The sequence below is a fragment of the Salmo salar genome, chromosome 24 (genome assembly GCF_965601325.2).
Source record: "Salmo salar chromosome 24, fSalSal1, whole genome shotgun sequence".
NCBI classification, from domain to species: Eukaryota; Metazoa; Chordata; class Actinopteri; order Salmoniformes; family Salmonidae; genus Salmo; species Salmo salar.
In genome coordinates, this window is record NC_138314.1 from 42,906,651 (window position 1) to 42,932,006 (window position 25,356).

The window sequence follows — 25,356 nt, forward strand, 5'->3', positions numbered from 1 at the left end:
TGGTATTGTATTGCGGGGTAGAATACTGTATTGTATTTTTTGGGGGAGGATACAGTATTGTATTGGGGGAGAATACTGTATTGTATTGGGGGGTAGAACACTGTATTGTATTGGGGGGTAGAATACTGTATTGTATTGGGGGGGGGGGGGGGGGGGTAGAATACTGTATTGGGTGGGAATGGAAAACTGTATTGTATTGGGCGGGAATGAAATACTGTATTTTATGAGGGGGGATGTAGAATATTGTATTGGGGGGTATGGAATACTGTATTTTATGAGGGGGGGTGTAGAATATTGTATTGGGGAGTGTAGAATACCGTATTGTATTGGGGAGTGTAGAATACCGTATTGTATGGGGCGGATATATTACTGTATTGTATTGGGGGGGAAGAATACTGTATTGTTTTGGAGGGAGGGGTGTAGAATACTGTATTGTATTGGGGGGGTGTAGAACACTGTATTGTATTGGGGAGGTGTAGAATACTGTATTGTATTGGGGAGTGTAGAATACTGTATTGTATTGGGGGGTGTAGAATATTGTATTGTACTGGGGGGGGGGAAATTATTATTGAATTGGGGGGTGTAGAATACTGTATTGTATTGGGGGAGGGGTGTAGAATATTGTATTGGGGGAGGGGTGTAGAATAATTCATCATATTGGGGGGGGGGTGTAGAAAACTGTATTGTATTGGGGGGTGGAGAATAATGTATTGTTTTGGGTGGATTGGTGTAGAATTGTGTATTGTAGTAGGGGGTGCAGAATACTGTATTGCATTGGGGGGAATAGATTATTGTATTGAGGGGGTGGAGAATAATGTATTGTTTTGTGGGGAGGGGTATGTAGAAAACGGTATTGTATTGGGAGGTAGAGACTAATGTATTGTATTGGGATGGGAATAGATTATTGTATGGGGGTAGAATACTGTATTGTATTGGGGGTGTAGAATATTGTATTGTAGGGTAGAATACTGTATAGTATTGGGCGGGAAATAGATGACTGTATGGTATGGGGGGGTGTAGAATTCTGTATTGTATTGGGGGGTGTAGAATATTGTATTGTAGGTTGAATACTGTATTATATTGGGCGGGAAATAGATGATTGTATGGTATGGGGGGGTGTAGAATACTGTATTGTATTGGGGGGCAAATATATTATTTTATTGGGCGGTAGACTACTGTATTGTATGGGGGGTGTAGAATGCTGTATTGTATTGGGTGGGGTAGAATACTGTATTGTATTGGGGGGTTGTCAGGGATTTCGTCGTCGTCAGACGATATGGCGAAATCATCATCGGAAAAGGAGGACCAATATGCAGCAGAGTTGTGTTGGCTCATCTTGAACATTTATTAGACTCAAAATGAACATACAAAATAACAAAACGAACTCACGATATAGACAGTCTTCTCAGGCTCACATACGCTAGACAAGAAACAATCTCCACAAATGACAAACACACCCAAATATATGGGACTCTCAATCAAAGGCAAAGAGAAAACACCTGCCTTCAATTGAGAGTCCCAACCCCAATTAATCAACCATAGAAACACACTCACTAGACTCCACATAGAAATACATAAACATAGACCATAAACCAAAAACCCGGAAATACTAAATCAAACGCCCTTTTACCAAAACACCACCCCGAACCACATAAAACAAATACCTTCTGCCATGTCCTGACCAAACTAACTATACCAATTAACCCTTATACTGGCCAGGACGTGACAGGGGTGTAGAATACTGTATTGTATTGGGGGGTGTAGAATACTGTATTGTATGGGGGGGTGGAATGCTGTATTGTATTGGGCGGTGCAGAATACTGTATTGTATTGGGGGTGAAGTAGAATACTGTATTGTATTCGGGGGTGTAGAATACTGCATTGTATTGAGGGCATGTAGAAAACTGTATTGTATTGGGGGTGTAGAATACTGCATTGTATTGGGGGGGTGTAGAATGCTGTATTGTACTGGGGGGGGTGTAGAATACTGCATTGTACTGGGTGGTAGATTGCTGTATTGTACTGGGGGGGGGGTCGATTACTGTATTGTACTGGGGGGTAGATTACTGTATTGTACTGGGGGGTAGATTACTGCATTGTATTGGGGGGGGTGTAGAATGCTGTATTGTACTGGGGGGTAGGTTACTGTATTGTATTGGGGGGGTGTAGAATGCTGTATTGTACTGGGGGGGGGTCATTTACTGTATTGTATTGGGGGGGGGTGTAGAATGGAAAGGAAACAAAGGAAAGGACATAAATAAGACAAATTACATTAAACTATGATGATCAATATCTAACAGACTCATATACCAGGTAAGGATCAATATGTAACAGACTCATATACCAGGTAAGGATCAATATGTAACACTCATATACCAGGTAAGGATCAATATGTAACAGACTCATATACCAGGTAAGGATCAATATGTAACAGACTCAGATACCAGGTAAGGATCAATATGTAACACTCATATACCAGGTAAGGATCAATATGTAACAGACTCATATACCAGGTAAGGATCAATATGTAACAGACTCAGATACCAGGTAAGGATCAATATGTAACACTCATATACCAGGTAAGGATCAATATGTAACACTCATATACCAGGTAAGGATCAATATGTAACACTCATATACCAGGTAAGGATCAATATGTAACACTCATATACCAGGTAAGGATCAATATGTAACAGACTCATATACCAGGTAAGGATCAATATGTAACACTCATATACCAGGTAAGGATCAATATGTAACAGACTCATATACCAGGTAAGGATCAATATCTAACAGACTCAGATACCAGGTAAGGATCAATATGTAACACTCATATACCAGGTAAGGATCAATATGTAACAGACTCAGATACCAGGTAAGGATCAATATCTAACAGACTCAGATACCAGGTAAGGATCAATATGTAACATAGGTGAGGTTAGGGCTGTGGCGGTAATAGCCCTGTCACCGTAACAGCCCTAGGTAGGTTTTAATAAACCCACCAATCGGAGGGATTCTCAATCTTATTAACAGATCCCTGTGACTCAGGCTGATTTAGGGATTAAATAACGTCTCTCTCTCTGTCACGGCTCAAATGAGAACAATTCAGCGAGCCAGAACTGAACCGTTTCCTGAATGGGAAATTGCTGAGTCACTGGGCAATCACTCAGCAGTTATTGAACAGCAGTAGCCTATGGCACTCGCGCTAATGATAATCTTCCTGGAAACCTCCTAAATGGGACCCTATTCCCTAGGTAGTGCATAGGCTCATAGGGCCCTGGTCAAAAGTAGTGCACTATTTAGAGAATAGGGTGCGATTTGGGACGCATTTCTGTATTTAGTCGAGCACACTCATTCACTTCCTCGCTCCCTAGGGTAAGATGTATGTAAGGGCTGTGCATATGGAACTGAAAATACGTTTCCCTCTCATTTGTCATGTGCTGTATACACTGATGTGTGCCGTATAGGCCTGAGTCTTTACCGTGCGTCTACGGTTGCTCTAGTTCTCAGTATTGTCTGTATGAAGAGGGAGGGAGGGCTGTATTGTCCTAGAGGATGAAGAGGGAGGGCTGTATTGTCCTAGAGGATGAAGAGGGAGGGCTGTATTGACCTAGAGGATGAAGAGGGAGGGCTGTATTGACCTAGAGGATGAAGAGGGAGGGCTGTATTGACCTAGAGGATGAAGAGGGAGGGCTGTATTGACCTAGAGGATGAAGAGGGAGGGCTGTATTGACCTAGATGATGAAGAGGGAGGGCTGTATTGACCTAGAGGATGAAGAGGGAGGGCTGTATTGTCCTAGAGGATGAAGAGGGAGGGCTGTATTGACCTAGATGATGAAGAGGGAGGGCTGTATTGACCTAGATGATGAAGAGGGAGGGCTGTATTGTCCTAGAGGATGAAGAGGGAGGGCTGTATTGACCTAGAGGATGAAGAGGGAGGGCTGTATTGACCTAGAGGATGAAGAGGGAGGGCTGTATTGACCTAGAGGATGAAGAGGGAGGGCTGTATTGACCTAGAGGATGAAGAGGGAGGGCTGTATTGTCCTAGAGGATGAAGAGGGAGGGCTGTATTGACCTAGAGGATGAAGAGGGAGGGCTGTATTGTCCTAGAGGATGAAGAGGGAGGGCTGTATTGACCTAGAGGATGAAGAGGGAGGGCTGTATTGACCTAGAGGATGAAGAGGGAGGGCTGTATTGGCCTAGAGGATGAAGAGGGAGGGCTGTATTGTCCTAGAGGATGAAGGGAGGGCTGTATTGACCTAGATAATGAAGAGGGAGGGCTGTATTGACCTAGAGGATGAAGAGGGAGGGAGGGCTGTATTGTCCTAGAGGATGAAGAGGGAGGGAGGGCTGTATTGTCCTAGAGGATGAAGAGGGAGGGAGGGCTGTATTGTCCTAGAGGATGAAGAGGGAGGGCTGTATTGACCTAGATGATGAAGAGGGAGGGCTGTATTGACCTAGAGGATGAAGAGGGAGGGCTGTATTGACCTAGAGGATGAAGAGGGAGGGCTGTATTGTCCTAGATGATGAAGAGGGAGGGCTGTATTGACCTAGAGGATGAAGAGGGAGGGCTGTATTGACCTAGAGGATGAAGAGGGAGGGCTGTATTGACCTAGAGGATGAAGAGGGAGGGCTGTATTGTCCTAGAGGATGAAGAGGGAGGGCTGTATTGTCCTAGAGGATGAAGAGGGAGGGCTGTATTGACCTAGAGGATGAAGAGGGAGGGCTGTATTGTCCTAGAGGATGAAGAGGGAGGGCTGTATTGACCTAGAGGATGAAGAGGGAGGGCTGTATTGACCTAGAGGATGAAGAGGGAGGGCTGTATTGACCTAGAGGATGAAGAGGGAGGGCTGTATTGACCTAGAGGATGAAGAGGGAGGGCTGTATTGACCTAGATGATGAAGAGGGAGGGCTGTATTGACCTAGAGGATGAAGAGGGAGGGCTGTATTGTCCTAGAGGATGAAGAGGGAGGGCTGTATTGACCTAGATGATGAAGAGGGAGGGCTGTATTGACCTAGATGATGAAGAGGGAGGGCTGTATTGTCCTAGAGGATGAAGAGGGAGGGCTGTATTGACCTAGAGGATGAAGAGGGAGGGCTGTATTGACCTAGAGGATGAAGAGGGAGGGCTGTATTGACCTAGAGGATGAAGAGGGAGGGCTGTATTGACCTAGAGGATGAAGAGGGAGGGCTGTATTGTCCTAGAGGATGAAGAGGGAGGGCTGTATTGACCTAGAGGATGAAGAGGGAGGGCTGTATTGTCCTAGAGGATGAAGAGGGAGGGCTGTATTGACCTAGAGGATGAAGAGGGAGGGCTGTATTGACCTAGAGGATGAAGAGGGAGGGCTGTATTGGCCTAGAGGATGAAGAGGGAGGGCTGTATTGTCCTAGAGGATGAAGGGAGGGCTGTATTGACCTAGATAATGAAGAGGGAGGGCTGTATTGACCTAGAGGATGAAGAGGGAGGGCTGTATTGACCTAGAGGATGAAGAGGGAGGGAGGGCTGTATTGTCCTAGAGGATGAAGAGGGAGGGAGGGCTGTATTGTCCTAGAGGATGAAGAGGGAGGGAGGGCTGTATTGTCCTAGAGGATGAAGAGGGAGGGCTGTATTGACCTAGATGATGAAGAGGGAGGGCTGTATTGACCTAGAGGATGAAGAGGGAGGGCTGTATTGACCTAGAGGATGAAGAGGGAGGGCTGTATTGTCCTAGAGGATGAAGAGGGAGGGCTGTATTGACCTAGAGGATGAAGAGGGAGGGCTGTATTGACCTAGAGGATGAAGAGGGAGGGCTGTATTGACCTAGAGGATGAAGAGGGAGGGCTGTATTGTCCTAGAGGATGAAGAGGGAGGGCTGTATTGTCCTAGAGGATGAAGAGGGAGGGCTGTATTGACCTAGAGGATGAAGAGGGAGGGCTGTATTGTCCTAGAGGATGAAGAGGGAGGGCTGTATTGACCTAGAGGATGAAGAGGGAGGGCTGTATTGACCTAGAGGATGAAGAGGGAGGGCTGTATTGACCTAGATGATGAAATGGGAGGGCTGTATTGTCCTAGAGGATGAAGAGGGAGGGCTGTATTGTCCTAGAGGATGAAGAGGGAGGGCTGTATTGACCTAGATGATGAAGAGGGAGGGCTGTATTGACCTAGAGGATGAAGAGGGAGGGCTGTATTGACCTAGAGGATGAAGAGGGAGGGCTGTATCGACCTAGAGGATGAAGAGGGAGGGCTGTATTGACCTAGAGGATGAAGAGGGAGGGAGGGCTGTATTGTCCTAGAGGATGAAGAGGGAGGGCTGTATTGACCTAGATGATGAAGAGGGAGGGCTGTATTGACCTAGAGGATGAAGAGGGAGGGCTGTATTGACCTAGAGGATGAAGAGGGAGGGCTGTATTGTCCTAGATGATGAAGAGGGAGGGCTGTATTGACCTAGAGGATGAAGAGGGAGGGCTGTATTGACCTAGAGGATGAAGAGGGAGGGCTGTATTGACCTAGAGGATGAAGAGGGAGGGCTGTATTGTCCTAGAGGATGAAGAGGGAGGGCTGTATTGACCTAGAGGATGAAGAGGGAGGGCTGTATTGACCTAGAGGATGAAGAGGGAGGGCTGTATTGACCTAGATGATGAAATGGGAGGGCTGTATTGTCCTAGAGGATGAAGAGGGAGGGCTGTATTGTCCTAGAGGATGAAGAGGGAGGGCTGTATTGACCTAGATGATGAAGAGGGAGGGCTGTATTGACCTAGAGGATGAAGAGGGAGGGCTGTATTGACCTAGAGGATGAAGAGGGAGGGCTGTATCGACCTAGAGGATGAAGAGGGAGGGCTGTATTGACCTAGAGGATGAAGAGGGAGGGAGGGCTGTATTGTCCTAGAGGATGAAGAGGGAGGGCTGTATTGACCTAGATGATGAAGAGGGAGGGCTGTATTGACCTAGAGGATGAAGAGGGAGGGCTGTATTGACCTAGAGGATGAAGAGGGAGGGCTGTATTGTCCTAGATGATGAAGAGGGAGGGCTGTATTGACCTAGAGGATGAAGAGGGAGGGCTGTATTGACCTAGAGGATGAAGAGGGAGGGCTGTATTGACCTAGAGGATGAAGAGGGAGGGCTGTATTGACCTAGATGATGAAGAGGGAGGGCTGTATTGACCTAGAGGATGAAGAGGGAGGGCTGTATTGTCCTAGAGGATGAAGAGGGAGGGCTGTATTGACCTAGATGATGAAGAGGGAGGGCTGTATTGACCTAGATGATGAAGAGGGAGGGCTGTATTGACCTAGAGGATGAAGAGGGAGGGCTGTATTGACCTAGAGGATGAAGAGGGAGGGCTGTATTGACCTAGAGGATGAAGAGGGAGGGCTGTATTGACCTAGAGGATGAAGAGGGAGGGCTGTATTGACCTAGAGGATGAAGAGGGAGGGCTGTATTGTCCTAGAGGATGAAGAGGGAGGGCTGTATTGACCTAGAGGATGAAGAGGGAGGGCTGTATTGTCCTAGAGGATGAAGAGGGAGGGCTGTATTGACCTAGAGGATGAAGAGGGAGGGCTGTATTGACCTAGAGGATGAAGAGGGAGGGCTGTATTGACCTAGAGGATGAAGAGGGAGGGCTGTATTGTCCTAGAGGATGAAGGGAGGGCTGTATTGACCTAGATGATGAAGAGGGAGGGCTGTATTGACCTAGAGGATGAAGAGGGAGGGCTGTATTGACCTAGAGGATGAAGAGGGAGGGCTGTATTGACCTAGAGGATGAAGAGGGAGGGCTGTATTGACCTAGAGGATGAAGAGGGAGGGAGGGCTGTATTGTCCTAGAGGATGAAGAGGGAGGTCTGTATTGACCTAGATGATGAAGAGGGAGGGCTGTATTGACCTAGATGATGAAGAGGGAGGGCTGTATTGACCTAGAGGATGAAGAGGGATGGCTGTATTGACCTAGAGGATGAAGAGGGAGGGCTGTATTGACCTAGAGGATTAAGAGGGAGGGCTGTATTGTCCTAGATGATGAAGAGGGAGGGCTGTATTGTCCTAGATGATGAAGAGGGAGGGCTGTATTGACCTAGAGGATGAAGAGGGAGGGCTGTATTGACCTAGAGGATGAAGAGGGAGGGCTGTATTGACCTAGAGGATGAAGAGGGAGGGCTGTATTGTCCTAGAGGATGAAGAGGGAGGGCTGTATTGTCCTAGAGGATGAAGAGGGAGGGCTGTATTGACCTAGAGGATGAAGAGGGAGGGCTGTATTGTCCTAGAGGATGAAGAGGGAGGGCTGTATTGACCTAGAGGATGAAGAGGGAGGGCTGTATTGACCTAGAGGATGAAGAGGGAGGGCTGTATTGACCTAGATGATGAAGAGGGAGGGCTGTATTGTCCTAGAGGATGAAGAGGGAGGGCTGTATTGTCCTAGAGGATGAAGAGGGAGGGCTGTATTGACCTAGATGATGAAGAGGGAGGGCTGTATTGACCTAGAGGATGAAGAGGGAGGGCTGTATTGACCTAGAGGATGAAGAGGGAGGGCTGTATTGACCTAGAGGATGAAGAGGGAGGGCTGTATTGACCTAGAGGATGAAGAGGGAGGGAGGGCTGTATTGTCCTAGAGGATGAAGAGGGAGGGCTGTATTGACCTAGATGATGAAGAGGGAGGGCTGTATTGACCTAGAGGATGAAGAGGGAGGGCTGTATTGACCTAGAGGATGAAGAGGGAGGCTGTATTGTCCTAGAGGATGAAGAGGGAGGGCTGTATTGACCTAGAGGATGAAGAGGGAGGGCTGTATTGTCCTAGAGGATGAAGAGGGAGGGCTGTATTGACCTAGAGGATGAAGAGGGAGGGCTGTATTGACCTAGAGGATGAAGAGGGAGGGCTGTATTGACCTAGATGATGAAGAGGGAGGGCTGTATTGTCCTAGAGGATGAAGAGGGAGGGCTGTATTGTCCTAGAGGATGAAGAGGGAGGGCTGTATTGACCTAGAGGATGAAGAGGGAGGGCTGTATTGTCCTAGAGGATGAAGAGGGAGGGCTGTATTGACCTAGAGGATGAAGAGGGAGGGCTGTATTGACCTAGATGATGAAGAGGGAGGGCTGTATTGTCCTAGATGATGAAGAGGGAGGGCTGTATTGACCTAGAGGATGAAGAGGGAGGGCTGTATTGACCTAGATGATGAAGAGGGAGGGCTGTATTGACCTAGAGGATGAAGAGGGAGGGCTGTATTGACCTAGAGGATGAAGAGGGAGGGCTGTATTGACCTAGAGGATGAAGAGGGAGGGCTGTATTGACCTAGAGGATGAAGAGGGAGGGACAACTCTATTAATATATTACTGTCACTCTAAATACAAATCCACAACACCATCTCTAAACACTGGTTTAAATCCACAACACCATCTCTAAATCCACAACACCATCTCTAAATCCACAACACCTTCTCTAAACACTGGTTTAAATCCACAACACCATCTCTAAACACTGGTTTAAATCCACAACACCATCTCTAAACACTGGTTTAAATCCACAACACCATCTCTAAACACTGGTTTAAATCCACAACACCATCTCTAAACACTGGTTTAAATCCACAACACCATCTCTAAATCCACAACACCATCTCTAAACACTGGTTTAAATCCACAACACCATCTCTAAACACTGGTTTAAATCCACAACACCATCTCTAAACACTGGTTTAAATCCACAACACCATCTCTAAACACTGGTTTAAATCCACAACACCATCTCTAAACACTGGTGTAAATCCACAACACCATCTCTAAACACTGGTTTAAATCCACAACACCATCTCTAAACACTGGTTTAAATCCACAACACCATCTCTAAACACTGGTGTAAATCCACAACACCATCTCTAAACACTGGTTTAAATCCACAACACCATCTCTAAATCCACAACACCTTCTCTAAACACTGGTGTAAATCCATAACACCATCTCTAAACACTGGTTTAAATCCACAACACCATCTCTAAACACTGGTTTAAATCCATAACACCATCTCTAAATCCACAACACCTTCTCTAAACACTGGTGTAAATCCACAACACCATCTCTAAATCCACAACACCATCTCTAAACACTGGTTTAAATCCACAACACCATCTCTAAACACTGGTTTAAATCCACAACACCATCTCTAAATCCACAACACCATCTCTAAACACTGGTTTAAATCCACAACACCATCTCTAAACACTGGTGTAAATCCATAACACCATCTCTAAACACTGGTTTAAATCCACAACACCATCTCTAAATCCACAACACCATCTCTAAACACTGGTTTAAATCCACAACACCATCTCTAAACACTGGTTTAAATCCACAACACCATCTCTAAACACTGGTTTAAATCCACAACACCATCTCTAAACACTGGTTTAAATCCACAACACCATCTCTAAACACTGGTTTAAATCCACAACACCATCTCTAAATCCACAACACCATCTCTAAACACTGGTGTAAATCCACAACACCATCTCTAAACACTGGTTTAAATCCACAACACCATCTCTAAACACTGGTTTAAATCCACAACACCATCTCTAAATCCACAACACCTTCTCTAAACACTGGTGTAAATCCACAACACCATCTCTAAACACTGGTTTAAATCCACAACACCTTCTCTAAACACTGGTGTAAATCCACAACACCATCTCTAAACACTGGTTTAAATCCACAACACCATCTCTAAACACTGGTTTAAATCCACAACACCATCTCTAAACACTGGTTTAAATCCACAACACCATCTCTAAACACTGGTTTAAATCCACAACACCATCTCTAAACACTGGTTTAAATCCACAACACCATCTCTAAATCCACAACACCATCTCTAAACACTGGTGTAAATCCACAACACCATCTCTAAACACTGGTTTAAATCCACAACACCATCTCTAAACACTGGTTTAAATCCACAACACCATCTCTAAACACTGGTTTAAATCCACAACACCATCTCTAAACACTGGTTTAAATCCACAACACCATCTCTAAACACTGGTTTAAATCCACAACACCATCTCTAAATCCACAACACCTTCTCTAAATCCACAACACCATCTCTAAACACTGGTTTAAATCCACAACACCATCTCCAGTGAGGGGGTTGGTTTAAATGCACATCAATCAAGAGATTGGATATAGCGAAGACTGCATACGGATATACTATCAACACCACAACATACCACACAACACACCACACACACACCGCACAACACAACACACCACATACAGTACGTCCTCACTTAAAAGTAGCACCATACCGCAGCACAGCTTGCAGGATGCTGTGGTACGGTACAGCATGTCACAGTGCATGACGTCAGAGTATTTTAATGTCAACCATTGTTCCCATTAATGTCGAACCACCATCTTTGGCATCTTTGAGGGCGTCTTTATGAAGCTTACTTTTCCCAGTAGTAAGAGAGAGAGAGAGTCCAGCTGTAGTCCAGTGTGCCACTCGTACACAGACCGTAAACTCTTGCACCTGTACAGTGTAATATGGTCGGACACTTCTTCCAGTATACAACTGAATAAATAAGACACCATGTAAAACAAATCATATGCTGAAGACTGCTGTACTGTGTATAAACATTATATCAGAAAAGGTGATGCTCCATGGAGAGTACACTCACTCACCCACTACACAGTAGTGCCAGAATGTGTTGTCTGTTGTCTGTGTACCACATCTGAACTACTGTGAATAAACTCACTAACATCAAGCAGTTTTTTTTATTATTACTTCCAATGAATCCTGTGCTTAGATACTCAAAGAGTCAGCCTACTCCAAGACCCATAAAGCAACCGCACACACACACTCGTTCTCTCTTTCACACATTGTCATGGTTTAGGGCAGAGACACAGACACACCGATTAGGTTAGGTTAGGTTGGGAGTAACCATTTGTAAAACAGACCTATCTGGTATTAACCAAACAGTAATTGACAAAATATGAATATGTTTGATCCTCAAGTGCAGTCTGGCTATACGGCCGTTACATTTTCACCCTCGCCATTAATCTAAGGTTAATATCTCCCAATATCAAATTGGTGAGGCCGAGACGATGCTGATATATTCCATTATCCCACTAGTATTCACCAGAGTCATATATACAGTTGGGGATTCAAACCAGCAACCTTTTGGTTACTGGCCCAACGCTCTCAACCTCTAGGCAACCTGCCGACCCTGCAATGATTATACAGGGCTCTCATGGGTGGTAGTTCGCCTAGTAGTTGGGAGCGTTGGGCCAGAAACCAAAAGCTCGCTGGTTTGAATCCCCGAGCCGACTAGGTGAAAAAAATGTTGATGTGCCCTTGAGCAATGCATTTAACCCTAATTGCTCCTCCTGTAAGTTCTTGGAGAGCTTCCTTCCTGTAGGTTTTCACACTAAACCCCAGTTGTAACTTACTTCATTCAGATTATCAACCAGCTAATTTTTAGAATCAGGTGAGCTAGATTAGGGTTGGAGTGAAAACCTACAGGATGGTAGCTCTCCAGGAACAGGCTGTATATCTACGATGATATATACTATTATCCCACTAGCATCCAGCTATCTGAAGGCATTCAGTTGTACGACTGTCTACGTATCCCCCTTTCCCTCACTGTTATCTCGATTGCTAATATCGACTATTATCCCACTTGCATCCAGCTATCCCTCACTGTTATCTTCAATGCTAACATCTACTATTATCCCACTAGCATCCAACTATCCCTCACTGTTATCTCCAATGCTAACATCTACTATTATCCAACAAGCATCCAGCTATCCCTCACTGTTATCTCGATTGCTAATATCTACTATTATCACACTAGCATCCAGCTATCCCGCACTGTTATCTCGATTGCTAATATCGACTATTATCCCACTTGCGTCCAGCTATCCCTCACTGTTATCTCCAATGTTAACATCTACTATCATCCATCTAGCATCCAACTATCCCTCACTGTTATCTCCAATGTTAACATCTACTATTATCCAACTAGCATCCAACTATCCCTCACTGTTATCTCCAATGCTAACATCTACTATTATCCAACTAGCATCCAGCAATCCCTCACTGTTATCTCGATTGCTAATATCTACTATTATCACATTAGCATCCAGCTATCCCTCACTGTTATCTCCAATGCTAATATCTACTATTATCCAACAAGCATCCAGCTATCCCTCAATGTTATCTCCAATGCTAACATCTACTATTATCCAACTAGCATCCAGCTATCCCTTACTGTTATCTCCAATGCTAACATCTACCATTATCCCACTAGCATCCAGCTATCCCTCACTGTTATCTCAATTGCTGATATCTACTATTATCACACTAGCATCCAGCTATCCCTCACTGTTATCTCGATTGCTAATATCGACTATTATCCCACTTGCATCCAGCTATCCCTCACTGTTATCTCCAATGCTAACATCTACTATTATCCAACTAGCATCCAGCTATCCCTCACTGTTATCTCGATTGCTGATATCTACTATTATCCAACAAGCATCCAGCTATCCCTCACTGTTATCTCGAATGCTAATATCGACTATTATCCCACTTGCATCCAGCTATCCCTCACTGTTATCTCCAATGCTAACATCTACTATTATCCAACTAGCATCCAGCTATCCCTCACTGTTATCTCCAATGCTAACATCTACTATTATCCCACTTGCATCCAGCTATCCCTCACTGTTATCTCCAATGCCAATATCTACTATTATCCCACTAGCATCCTGCTATCCCTCACTGTTATCTCCAATGATAACATCTACTATTATTCTAGTTGCATCCAACTATCCCTCACTGTTGTCTCCAAAGCTAACATCTACTATTATCCAACTAGCATCCAACTATCCCTCACTGTTATCTCCACTGTTATCTCCAATGATAACATATACTATTATCCAACTAGCATCCAGCTTTCCCTCACTGTTATCTCCAAAGCTAATATCTACTATTATCCAACTAGCATCCAGCTATCCCTCACTGTTATCTCCAAAGCTAACATCTACTATTATCCAACTAGCATCCAACTATCCCTCACTGTTATCTCCAATGCTACTGTCTACTATTATCCAACTAGCATCCAGCTATCCCTCACTGTTATCTCCAAAGCTAACATCTACTATTATCCAACTAGCATCCAACTATCCCTCACTGTTATCTCCAATGCTACTGTCTACTATTTATCGACACTCTTCCTTTTCCTTTTCTCTGATCTGAATGAAGTCTAATATCTTCAGATGTTAGTCATCGCCCAGCGTGGAGATAAGATTAACCCATTCCACCAGCCCTCCCCCTGTGGAGAGGCAGATACAACATTTTGGCACGCGCTCACATTCAATTATCTGCAGGCTCCCTGCTAGTCACTAGTCTATTATCATCTCACTTTAGAGGAAGGAGGGAAGACATTACGCTGAGGAGCTGTTGTAAATCTCTTAAGTGGCTTTTTGGAACTCTGTGAGCTCTGTGAGAGTAGTTTGATAAGGACATTTGATTGCTGCCACTAACGGCACTAACTGTAGGGGAGACAGGTGTGTGTGTGTGTGTGTGTGTGTGTGTGTGTGTGTGTGTGTGTGTGTGTGTGTGTGTGTGTGTGTGTGTAGGGAGAGGGGCTGAAGTTTGGGTGGTTACATGGATGCAGAGGAATTTTAAAGGAACCGGTATACACATAGCCATCTTTACCCAGAACCCCCCTCACTTCTGAACCAGCAGATTGATGACGGGATGGAGAGAATAAAAGAGAGGGCAAAATGAAGAGATTAAAACCATCCCCATGACACGTATGGTTAGGTTGCAGGTTGCTCACATTATATACATATATACTCAGTGGACAGTTTATTAGGTACACCCATTTAGTACCGGGTCTGACCCAAGAACAGACTGAATTCTTCGGGGCATGGATTCCACAATGTGTCAGAAACATTCCAATACACACAGTCAGTTAGGAAAGCAAAGGCTAGCTTTTTCCAAAAAGTTTTGGGACACGGTGAAGTCCATGGAGAATAAGAGTACCTCCTCCCAGCTGCCCACCGCACTGAGACTAGGAAACACTGTCACCACCGATAAATCCACAATAATTGAGAATTTCAATAAGCATTTTTCTACGGCTGCTCATGCTTTCCACCTGGCTACCCCAACCCCGGCCAACAGCTCTGCAACTTCCGCAGCAACTTGCCCAAGCCCCCACGCTTCTCCTTCACCCAAATCCAGAAAGCTGATGTTCTGAAAGAGCTGCATAATCTGGATCCCTAGAAATCAGCTGGGCTAGACAATCTGGACCCTCTCTTCCTAAAATTATCTGCCGCCATTGCTGCAACCCCTATTACTAGTCTGTTCAACCTCTCTATCGTATCGTCTGAGATTCTTAAAGATTGGAAAGTGGCCGCGGTCATCCACCTCTTCAAAGGGGGAGACACTCTAGACCCAAAGTGTTACAGACCTATATCAGTCCTGCCCTGACTTTCTAAAGTCTTCGAAAACCAAGTGAACAAACAGATCACCGACCATTTCGAATCCCACCGTACCTTCTCCGCTATGCAATCTGGTTTCCGAGCTGGTCACGGGTGCACCTCAGCCACGCTCAATGTCCTAAACGAGATCATAATCGATATCATAATCGATAAAAGACAGTACTGTGCAGCCGTCTTCATCGACCTGACCAAGGCTTTCGACTCTGTCAATCACAGTATTCTTATCGGCAGACTCGACAGCCTTGGTTTCTCTAATGACTGCCTCACCTGGTTCACTAACTACTTCTCAGATAGAGTTCAGTGTGTCAAATCAGAGGGCCTGTTGTCCGGACCTCTGGCAGTCTCTATGGGGGTGCCACAGGGTTCAATTCTCGGGCCGACGCTTTTCTCTGTATATATCAATGATGTCACTCTTGCTATGGGTGATTCTTTGATCCACCTCTACGCAGACGACACCATTCTGTATACATCTGACCCTTCTTTGGACACTGTTCAGTGTTAACTTAGCCTGTTTGTACTGAGAATATTGTTTTGTTAATTTAAGCCTGTTTGTATTCAGCAATAATATTTAGTGTTAGCTTTAACATGAAGTTAGTGCTTTAGTACAATGTTCTATATACAAACTACAGACTAAAGCTAACACTACACACTATGTTCTATATACAAACTACAGGCTAACGCTGTGTTCTATATACAAACTACAGGCTAACACTATGTTCTATATACAAACTACAGGCTAACGTTATGTTCTATATACAAACTACAGGCTAACGCTATGTTCTATATACAAACTACAGGCTAACGCTGTGTTCTATATACAAACTACAGGCTAACGCTGTGTTCTATATACAAACTACAGGCTAAGACTATGTTCTATATACAAACTACAGGCTAACGCTATGTTCTATATACAAACTACAGGCTAACGCTGTGTTCTATATACAAACTACAGGCTAACACTATGTTCTATATACAAACTACAGGCTAACGTTATGTTCTATATACAAACTACAGGCTAACGCTATGTTCTATATACAAACTACAGGCTAACACTATGTTCTATATACAAACTACAGGCTAACGCTGTGTTCTATATACGAACTACAGGCTAACACTATGTTCTATATACAAACTACAGGCTAACACTATGTTCTATATACAAACTACAGGCTAACACTATGTTCTATATACAAACTACAGGCTAACACTATGTTCTATATACAAACTACAGGCTAAAACTATGTTCTATATACAAACTACAGGCTAACACTATGTTCTATATACAAGCTACAGGCTAAAGCTAACGCTACACACTATGTTCTCAGAGTATTGATTCTCACCTGTTTAGCCCCCATGCACTCAAACATCTTCTCCAACAAGACCCGCATCTGTTGTATGTTATTCATCAACACACAAAGCTGAGAGAGAGAGAGAGAAAATAGGGAGAGATCAAAAATAAAGTGTGTGAGAGGATAGAGATTCAGAGAGAAACAGGGAGAAAGAGAGAGAAGGAGAGAGAGCGGGAGAAGAGAAAAAAGAGGTAGATAAGAGGAAAACAGAACAGTAAGTTAGAGAAAGAGATGTTTTATGAAATACAGTACATGAACTGTAAAGAGCATAGAGACCTTCAGAAATAAGCTTATTGAGTGGGCTTTATACAGCATCAGGTCCCTTTGAACACTACTCACTATCTTCTCCTTCTGGCAGTAGGAGGGGAACTCCTTGGACAGGATAGCACAGTACTGCATCAGCACCTTGGTGATGGTCTGGAGACAGAGAGAGATGTCAACACTGTTAGAAAACCTCCTCAGTTCATTGTGTTCTACAGTACCTGACCATCACTGGCCAACACTGGCTACATCAAACCCATTCTATTCCCATTTGTTGAGTATTTTCTGTACTAAACCCTTATCTCAACTCAGGAAGATTTCTCTGACAGACCAAGAGAACAAGTTGTGAATACAATGAATCTACATGTTACAGGGTTTTTGTGTAACTGGAATGGCTAGGTATATATCAAAACCCCACCATATTCACTGAGTGTACAAAACATTAAGAACACCTTCCTAATATTGAGTTGCACCCTTTTTACCTCCAGAACAGGCTCAATTCATCGTGGCATGGACTCTACAAGGTGTCGAAATCATTCCACAGGGATGCTGGCCCATGTTTCCTACAGTGTCAAGTTGGGTGGATGTCCTTTGGGTGGTGGACCATTCTAGATACACATGGGAAACTGTTGAGCGTGAAAAACCCAGAAGCGTTGCAGTTCTTGACACAAACCAGTGTGCCTGGCACTTACTATCATACCCTGTTCAAAGACACTTAAATATTTTGTCTTGCCCATTCACCCTCTGAACGGTACACATACACAATCCATGTCTCAATTCTCTCAAAGCTTAAAAATCCTTCTTTAACCTGTCTCCTCCCCTTCATCTACACTGATTGAAGTGGATTTAACAAGTGACATCAATAAGGGATCATAGCTTTCACCAGGATTCACCTGGTCAGTCTATTTCATGGAAATATGTTTTGTACACTCAGTGTAGTTTTCCTGAAATAACTAAAACTGGCCAAGAAAAACCCAACAAAGAATGTCCCTTCTCTCTGTGAAATAGTTTCCCTTTGCTGAGTCAACCCTGAAGATGTAGCCCTCGCACTCCAACCCCCCCTCTCCAACCCCCTGTCTCCAACCCCCTCCCTCTCCTCCATCCTTATACATAAAACATCAGCAGCTCCTTCCTGTATTAACTTTGTTTGTTTTCCATCTCTTGCCTCAGAAGTCTAATTTCTCAGAGTCATTAACTACAGCCCTCTGGGCTAGAGAGAGAGAGAGAGAGAGAGGAGATACAAAGAAAGAGGGAGAGAGAGAGAGAGAGAGAGAGAGAGAGAGAGAGCGATAGGGGAGCGAGAGAGAAGGATACATAGAGGGGGAGAGAAAGGGAGATGGAGAGAGTGAGAGGGAGAGAGAGAAAGAGGGAGACCGCAGCTCAGAGCGATGGCTTGCATTACCCATTCTTACTTAATGAGTTTGTATCGACCTCCTATCACACACTGTTGTCAGCCACCACTGGCTTTCCATCCTGCGGCTTATTAGGACCAGCTCAATCCCAAATTCATGGCATTAACGTAAATAATACTAAGCATTCATAGAAACAGTGACCATGCATAAGGCTTCTGTCATGTGTTTTCAGATTGCTGAAAGTGCTGGGAAGTGTCTATGATAATAGTATCTCGTCACTTCCGGGCTCCCGAGTGGCGCAGCGGTCTAATGCACTGCATCTCAGTGCAAGAGGCGTCACTACAGTCCCTGGTTTGAATCAGGCTTTATCACATCCGGCCATGATTGCGAGTCCCATAGGGTGGCGCACAATTGGCCCAGCATCGTCTGGGGTAGACCATCAATTGTAAATAAGAATTTGTTCTTAACTGACTTGCCTAGTTAAATAAAATTAAAAACTTCCTCTTCCCTGCATCGAAGTGTTTATCTTGGTGTTAACGACGTCGATACGTGCTTCATTATGTAGTTTCTCTGTTGGGAAATAAAGTAAATAAATAAAGTTGGTTGGAAACCTTGGCGAAGCGTCTGTTGTAGTGGGCCTGGACCTTGAGGTCTGGACAGTCTAGTTTCCTGATGATCTCAAAGCTCTGGTTGAGCTGGGTGAAGATATCCACTACTGAACTGGAGAACAGAGCATGCTCCGACGTCTGCTGGAACTACAGCAGGAGGAGAAAAAGAGAGAGGTCAGAGGTCATGGTTTAAAAGGTCAGTCGATAATCCGCACTTTTCTACAATTTCTGCAATTGCAAACTCATAGGTGTGGCGGATGAATCAGAATTAGTTGGGTAATATAGATAATTAAGATGTTTTATTTTTATAACATGCTTATGTGAGATTGTCTTCATATGTGAATGTATCTGTTAAACCATGTGAAGGGATGGCGTGATTAATGGGGAACCAATTACTTGTCTCCACAATGTCTGTGCGCAAGTCACTCCCTCCTTTGGCATTGGGGGAAGGTGTATGGCAGTGTCTGGACCATTGTATGTCCCCTCTGATGTTGCACTTATCTTGGGATAGTGTATGACCTAGAGGCTCACTCCCCTCAGTGAGCTTGTCCAGGAGTGGAGTCAAGAGGGGGTTTACTTGAGATGGGAGTATCTATAGTTGTCAATTGATTTATGCTATTGGATGGGCTAATGGTTCTGCTCTATACTGTACCAGGGAGACGGTTCCAGTTTGGGGTAGGAGGACCAGACACTGGTCTATGCAATGAACACTGTTGACACAGCAGTTGCTGTCTGCTATTTTTATAGATATCTTTCATACAAAACTTAACCTTGTGACCCATTCTATGTATCTGTGGTTCGTCATGTACGTTGAGAGGGGTGTATCTTGGCTATAAAAGATCTTTGTACTTTTGTGTTGTCACTTTTCAATGGTTCATTAGAGATAGCGCATCATTGAAAGTCAAAGTGCTTTTGCAAAAGCATCTTAATTATTAAAGATGTAGTTTTAAGTATAACTCTGACTGGTGTGTGAAGTTTGTAACTCTCCTCATTTGGTAATGCAGAAATTAGCCACCACATAGGATATTTGTAAGTATTGGCTGGAGGGTGTGGAGGTCCCTCACCGCTTCCCTCTTGTCCCTCTCTAGAGCTCCATGCATGAACTCCATGGACACATCCTCGTTCTCACCCAGCCACTGAAGGACAAATGGCAAAAACCACCTGGAGAGAGAGAAGAAGGAGAAGGGCGGGACAGAGTAAAACAGAAAGAGAGGGAGAGAAAGAAAGAGCGAGAAACAGAGACAAATGAAAAGTTAAATCTATGCACAATACAATTAAGATATTCTGTGAGAATGTGAGACAGAAGCAAGTAGCTATACAGACAGCCCCCCCAACACACTATATCTCCTGAAACATCGCCACACTTTTTATCATTTCATAGACCTCAAATTCCACCCTAAGGAGCGCAGAGACCATCCCATTAAATAATAGTAAAGGGTATATTATCCCTCCACCTTTGACCCTGTTCCTCCTTTGCCTGAGCAAACAGAAAATTCAACAACGCACATTTGGCCTATTTGGCTTTTTCCTTATTCGAATACCTGTACCCCATTATAAACATCCCAACAGTAAACTCCACCCCCAACCTCTCACACAGACATTCCAACAGAGACTTTAATGGCATTAAGGATCCAACCCTTTTTTTCAATTTTCGCCTAAAATGACATACCCAAATCGAACTGCCTGTAGCTCAGTACCTGAAGCAAGGATATGCATATTCTTGATACCATTTGAAAGGAAACATTTTTAAGTTTGTGGAAATGTGAAATTAATGTAGGAGAATATTTACATTTTAGTCATTTAGCAGACACTCTTATACAGAGTGACTTACAGTAGTGAATGCATACATTTTTCATACATTTCATACATTTGTTTTTGTACTGGCCCCCCGTGGGAATCAAACCCACAACCCTGGTGTTGCACAAACCATGCTGGCATTGCAAACACCATGCTCTACCAACTGAGCCACAGGGAGCCTAACACATTAGATCTGGTAAAAGATAATACAAAGAAAAAAACATTAGTTTTTTTGGGGGGGGGGGACCATCATCTTTGAAATGCAAGAGAAAGGCCATAATGTATTGTTCCAGCCCAGGCATAATTACAATTTTGGCCATTAGATGGCAGCAGTGTATGTGCAAAGCATTAGACTGATGCAATGAACCATTGCATATCTGTTCAAAACGTTGTGTCAAGACTGCCCAAATGTGCCTAATTAGTTTATTAATACATTTTCAAGTTCATAATTGTGCACTCTCCTCAAACAATAGCATGGTATTATTTTGCTGTAATAGCTACTGTAAATTGGACAGCGCAGTTAGATTAACAAGAATTTAAGCTTTCTGCCCGTATCAGATATGTCTATGTCCTGGGATTTTTTCTGTTACTTACAACGCTATGCTAATCACATTAGCCTATGTTATCGGGGGACACCAATCCCGCAGAGGTTTGGCGCACACAGAAAACACATGAATCACAGTTTCACTCATGACACAGACCCATGCCAACCAGCTGTTAGTGGCCAGGGCTCCATGTAGAACCCTACACTGGAGGTCCTCTGACGTTTTTAGCATTGAGAGTTTGTAGAGCCCCCTCCATCTAAAACCCACCATACCCTCCGCACCACATACCCCCTGCCACTGATGTGCCTTCACTCCTGTTAGACTCCTAATCTTCCTTACCTTAATGCAAAGGTTGTAGATGGCTTTACCTCCCACCCCCTCAAACTCCCCCAGGCTCAGAGTGTTAAAATCTAACAAGTCCCCCAGACCTCCTTGCCAGTCCCCAGTCTCTGCCATCACCTGCAGTGGCAGAAACATTGGTAGCCCCTCCCCCTTTGGCCGCTCAAACACCCCCCCTTACTGGCTCAGACATAGCCCCCTGGACCTCCCCCAGGAATCTTTCCAGCTGCATAGAGATGTTAGTCCTGTTTGTTGTGCCAGGAATTCTGGGGTTTTCCACCCCTCCTCCCCCAGCAGCCGCAGGTCACCCAGCCTTAGGAAACCCACTGCCGTCAATTGCCTCTGCAGGGTGGCCGACTGAACCGATCTCAAAAGGATGGCTTGATTGTGGATATAGGCTCCTCCCACACCCACACCCACAGCTCAGGCTCCACACCCCCTTCTCGTGCGGGCCTTAGCAGCTGCCAGGCCCTCAGCACTGCAGAGTAAAAATCAGCGAGACCTGCTGTACTCAGCCTCTCCAGCCTCATGAGGAATAGCTGCCGGTGCAACCCTAATCCGCATGCTCTCCTCAGCAGTGCGCATGCTGGTTTCCTCCAGCCGACATCAGTATGGTACTGCAGTCTCTGCGCCGCCTTTAGTCAGAATGCAGCCACCCTGCTCTCCAGTTCCACCAGGCCCCGTCCTCCTTCACATACGGACATATACAAAAGTGCCGCCCTCAGCCAATAATTTTCTCAACCAGAAAAAATCCACCAGCTTGCGTTGTAGGTCTGCGAGCAGATCGGCGGGGAGGTTGAGGACAGCCAGTTATGCCACAGGGAAGATGCCGCCAGGATGTTGATTATCAGCACCCTCCCTCTATGTGACACTTGGGACAGGAGCCACCTCCACCTAGGCCAGTCTTGACACCACTGCCTGTGACAGCCCCTCCCAGTTCTTCCTGACCCACCTCTCCGAGCCCAGGTACACCCCAAAAATGTTAAGCCCTTCACAACCCCACTGCAAACCCCTGGAAGCAGAGGGGGGACCCTTTCCCTCCATGCCCCAGATAACAGAGCTTTGCTCTTGCCCCAGTTTACCTTAGCTGATGAAGCTCCCTCGTACACCTTCAGACTGGTCTCTAGTGCCTGCATATCTTGACCATCCCTGACCATCACAGAAACATCATCTGCATATGCTGACACTGCTATTCCTGTCATCACATCCATGCCTGTCCAGCACACTCCCTGCAGTCTCCTGCATAGCAGTCCTAAAAAAGGCTCAATGGCTAGTGTGTATAACTGCCCAGATAGAGGGCATCCTTGTCTAATGCCCCGTCTCACCCAGACTGGCCTACTGAGCCCCCCTCCCACCTTAACCATACATGACGCCCCAGCATACAACAGCTTCACACATGTCAAAAAACTCTTCCCAAACCCAAACATCACTTTAAACAGATACTCATGGTCCACTCTATCAAAAGCCTTCTCTTGGTCTAAAGAGACCAGTCCAAAGTTCACATTAGAAACTCTCGACAAGTCCAACATGTCCCTGATTAGGAACAAGTTGTCCGTGATTGAGCATCCCGGTACACAATGTGTCTGGTTATTGTGTACTATAGAGTCCAGATGGGACTTCAGTCTGTTAGAGAGGACCTTGGAAAATATATTGTAGTCTGCACAGAGCAATACCACAGGCCTCCAGTTCTTAAGTCCCCTTTCTTGGGTAAGAGAGTCGGAGCCGCCCGATGACAGCTCATCGGCAACTCTCCTACCCCGACGCACTCATGCAACACGCAAAAGAAGTCCAGTCCAATTATTCCCAATAATTTTTTATAAAACTCCACTGGGAGTCCATCGACCCCCGGTGCACGACCGGGGGACATCTGGGTTACGGCCTCTGCCAGTTCATGGGACAACAGAGGAATGTCCATTTCATCCCTCTGTGCCAGAGAGAGCTTAGGGAGTCCTGCAAACAAAACCTGAGCACACATAGGATCACACAGTTCTGCCCTATACAATTCAGTATGAAACTCCATAGTCCGCTCCCGTTTCTCCCCCACCACAGAGGTCACCCGCCCATCAGACAGCCGTAGACAATGCATACACTTGGCTTCACTGCTCGGTCTTTCCAAACCAAAGAAGAAGGAGCTGGGAGCATCCATCTCTTTGAGCATGGAGAACCTAGCTCTTACAAGTTCTCCTTTTGCTTTAACCTGGAAAGAACTGCTAAATTAGCCTGGAGGCCTACATTGCCTCGACCCACCAGCTCTACCTCCACCTCACTGATACTTGTATGTTTTATTTATTTATTATTTAACCTTTATTTAACTAGGCAAGTAGGTTAAGAACAAATTCTTTTTTCAATGATGGCCTTCCCCGACCAAACCCGGGCGACGCTTGGCCAATTGTGCGCCGCCATATGGGACTCCCAATCACGGCCGGTTTTAATACAGCCTGAAATTGAACCAGGGTCTGTAGTGACGCCTCTAGCATTGAGATGTGCCTTAGACCGATGTGCCACTCGGGAAGCCCCGATACTACGCTCTAGTTCCCCCAATATTCTCCTAGCCTCTGAGGATGAGAGAGCTGTATACTGTTGACTGAAAAGCCAAACTTTTCCCACATCCCACCATTCACTCAGAGCCTCATACTCCGCTCTTCACTGCCCCCACATTTCCCAAAATGTCTGGAAACCTGAGAAAAAAGTCGGGCTGCACTCACCCTAGCGCCAAAAACCTTCACCCATGTATACTGTCTTGTGTTGGGATGTCTAGTTCTCCAAACATCCACTAGGTCAAAACGGACTAATGATGTCCCTTATCACCCCCCACTGAGCCTGAATGAGGCTCTTCCCCATTTCTGTCTTTCATAAAATCCATTGTACAGTTCCAGTCCCCGCCGACCATCAGCATCTCCTCAGACGCTTCCTGTGAGAGTTCCTGTCTAAGACACCCAAACAGAGGCCCCGCCTCTCTCCCTTTGTTAGGCGCATACACATTTATAAGGACAAAAAACCCTGTTCTTAATTTCTGCTTTTACAACAAGCAGTCTACCCCTACACACCTCCATTGAGGAGCACATTTTTACGGCCAGACCCGGTACAAAAATGACTGCCACCCCTGCACTAACATTTGTTCCATGGCTCAGCACACTTGCCCCTTTCCACCAGAGCTCCCAATCAGCTTCATTCACCACATCACTAGGCGTCTCCTGCAGAAACAACACCGCTACTTTTTTTTTGTTTTACATATTCACCCAACACACTTTCCCGCATCCCTGGCACCATTTGTATTAAGCGAGCCTACGCAAAGAGTCTCCATAAGAAGTGAAAGAAAAGCCAGCAAAGAAAGAGACCAATTGCAAAGCTAAAAAAAAACCAGTGCCAGAAAATGAGAGAGAGAGAGAGAGAGAGAGAGAGAGAGAGAGAGAGAGAGAGAGAGAGAGAGAGAGAGAGAGAGAGAGAGAGAGAGAGAGAGAGAGAGATGTGTGTGTGGTCACTCACGCAGAGTACTCTGGTACAGTGTCTTGGAAGGAAGGCAGGTCGGTCACATACTCGTTGTAAAGCCACTTGACCTTGAAGTGAAGATTCATGTAGTCAGCACTCTTACACAGACGATGCTTCTCATGCTCTGAGGACAGAACACACACACACACACAC

The 25,356-nt window shown here is 45.1% G+C and overlaps 1 protein-coding gene across 1 annotated transcript in view; it reads right to left on the reverse strand.

Moving 5' to 3' along the window:
• LOC106585885 (protein unc-13 homolog B) overlaps window positions 1-25,356 on the reverse strand; it is a 49,431-nt gene that overhangs the window by 17,841 nt on the left and 6,234 nt on the right. The window contains exons 3-7 of the mRNA XM_045706824.2: window positions 25,201-25,327; window positions 20,098-20,194; window positions 19,037-19,180; window positions 17,152-17,229; window positions 16,804-16,881 (exon numbers count right to left, since the gene is read on the reverse strand). Coding sequence (XP_045562780.2) covers window positions 16,804-16,881; window positions 17,152-17,229; window positions 19,037-19,180; window positions 20,098-20,194; window positions 25,201-25,327 — 524 coding nt within the window. The remainder of the gene's footprint in view (window positions 1-16,803; window positions 16,882-17,151; window positions 17,230-19,036; window positions 19,181-20,097; window positions 20,195-25,200; window positions 25,328-25,356) is intronic.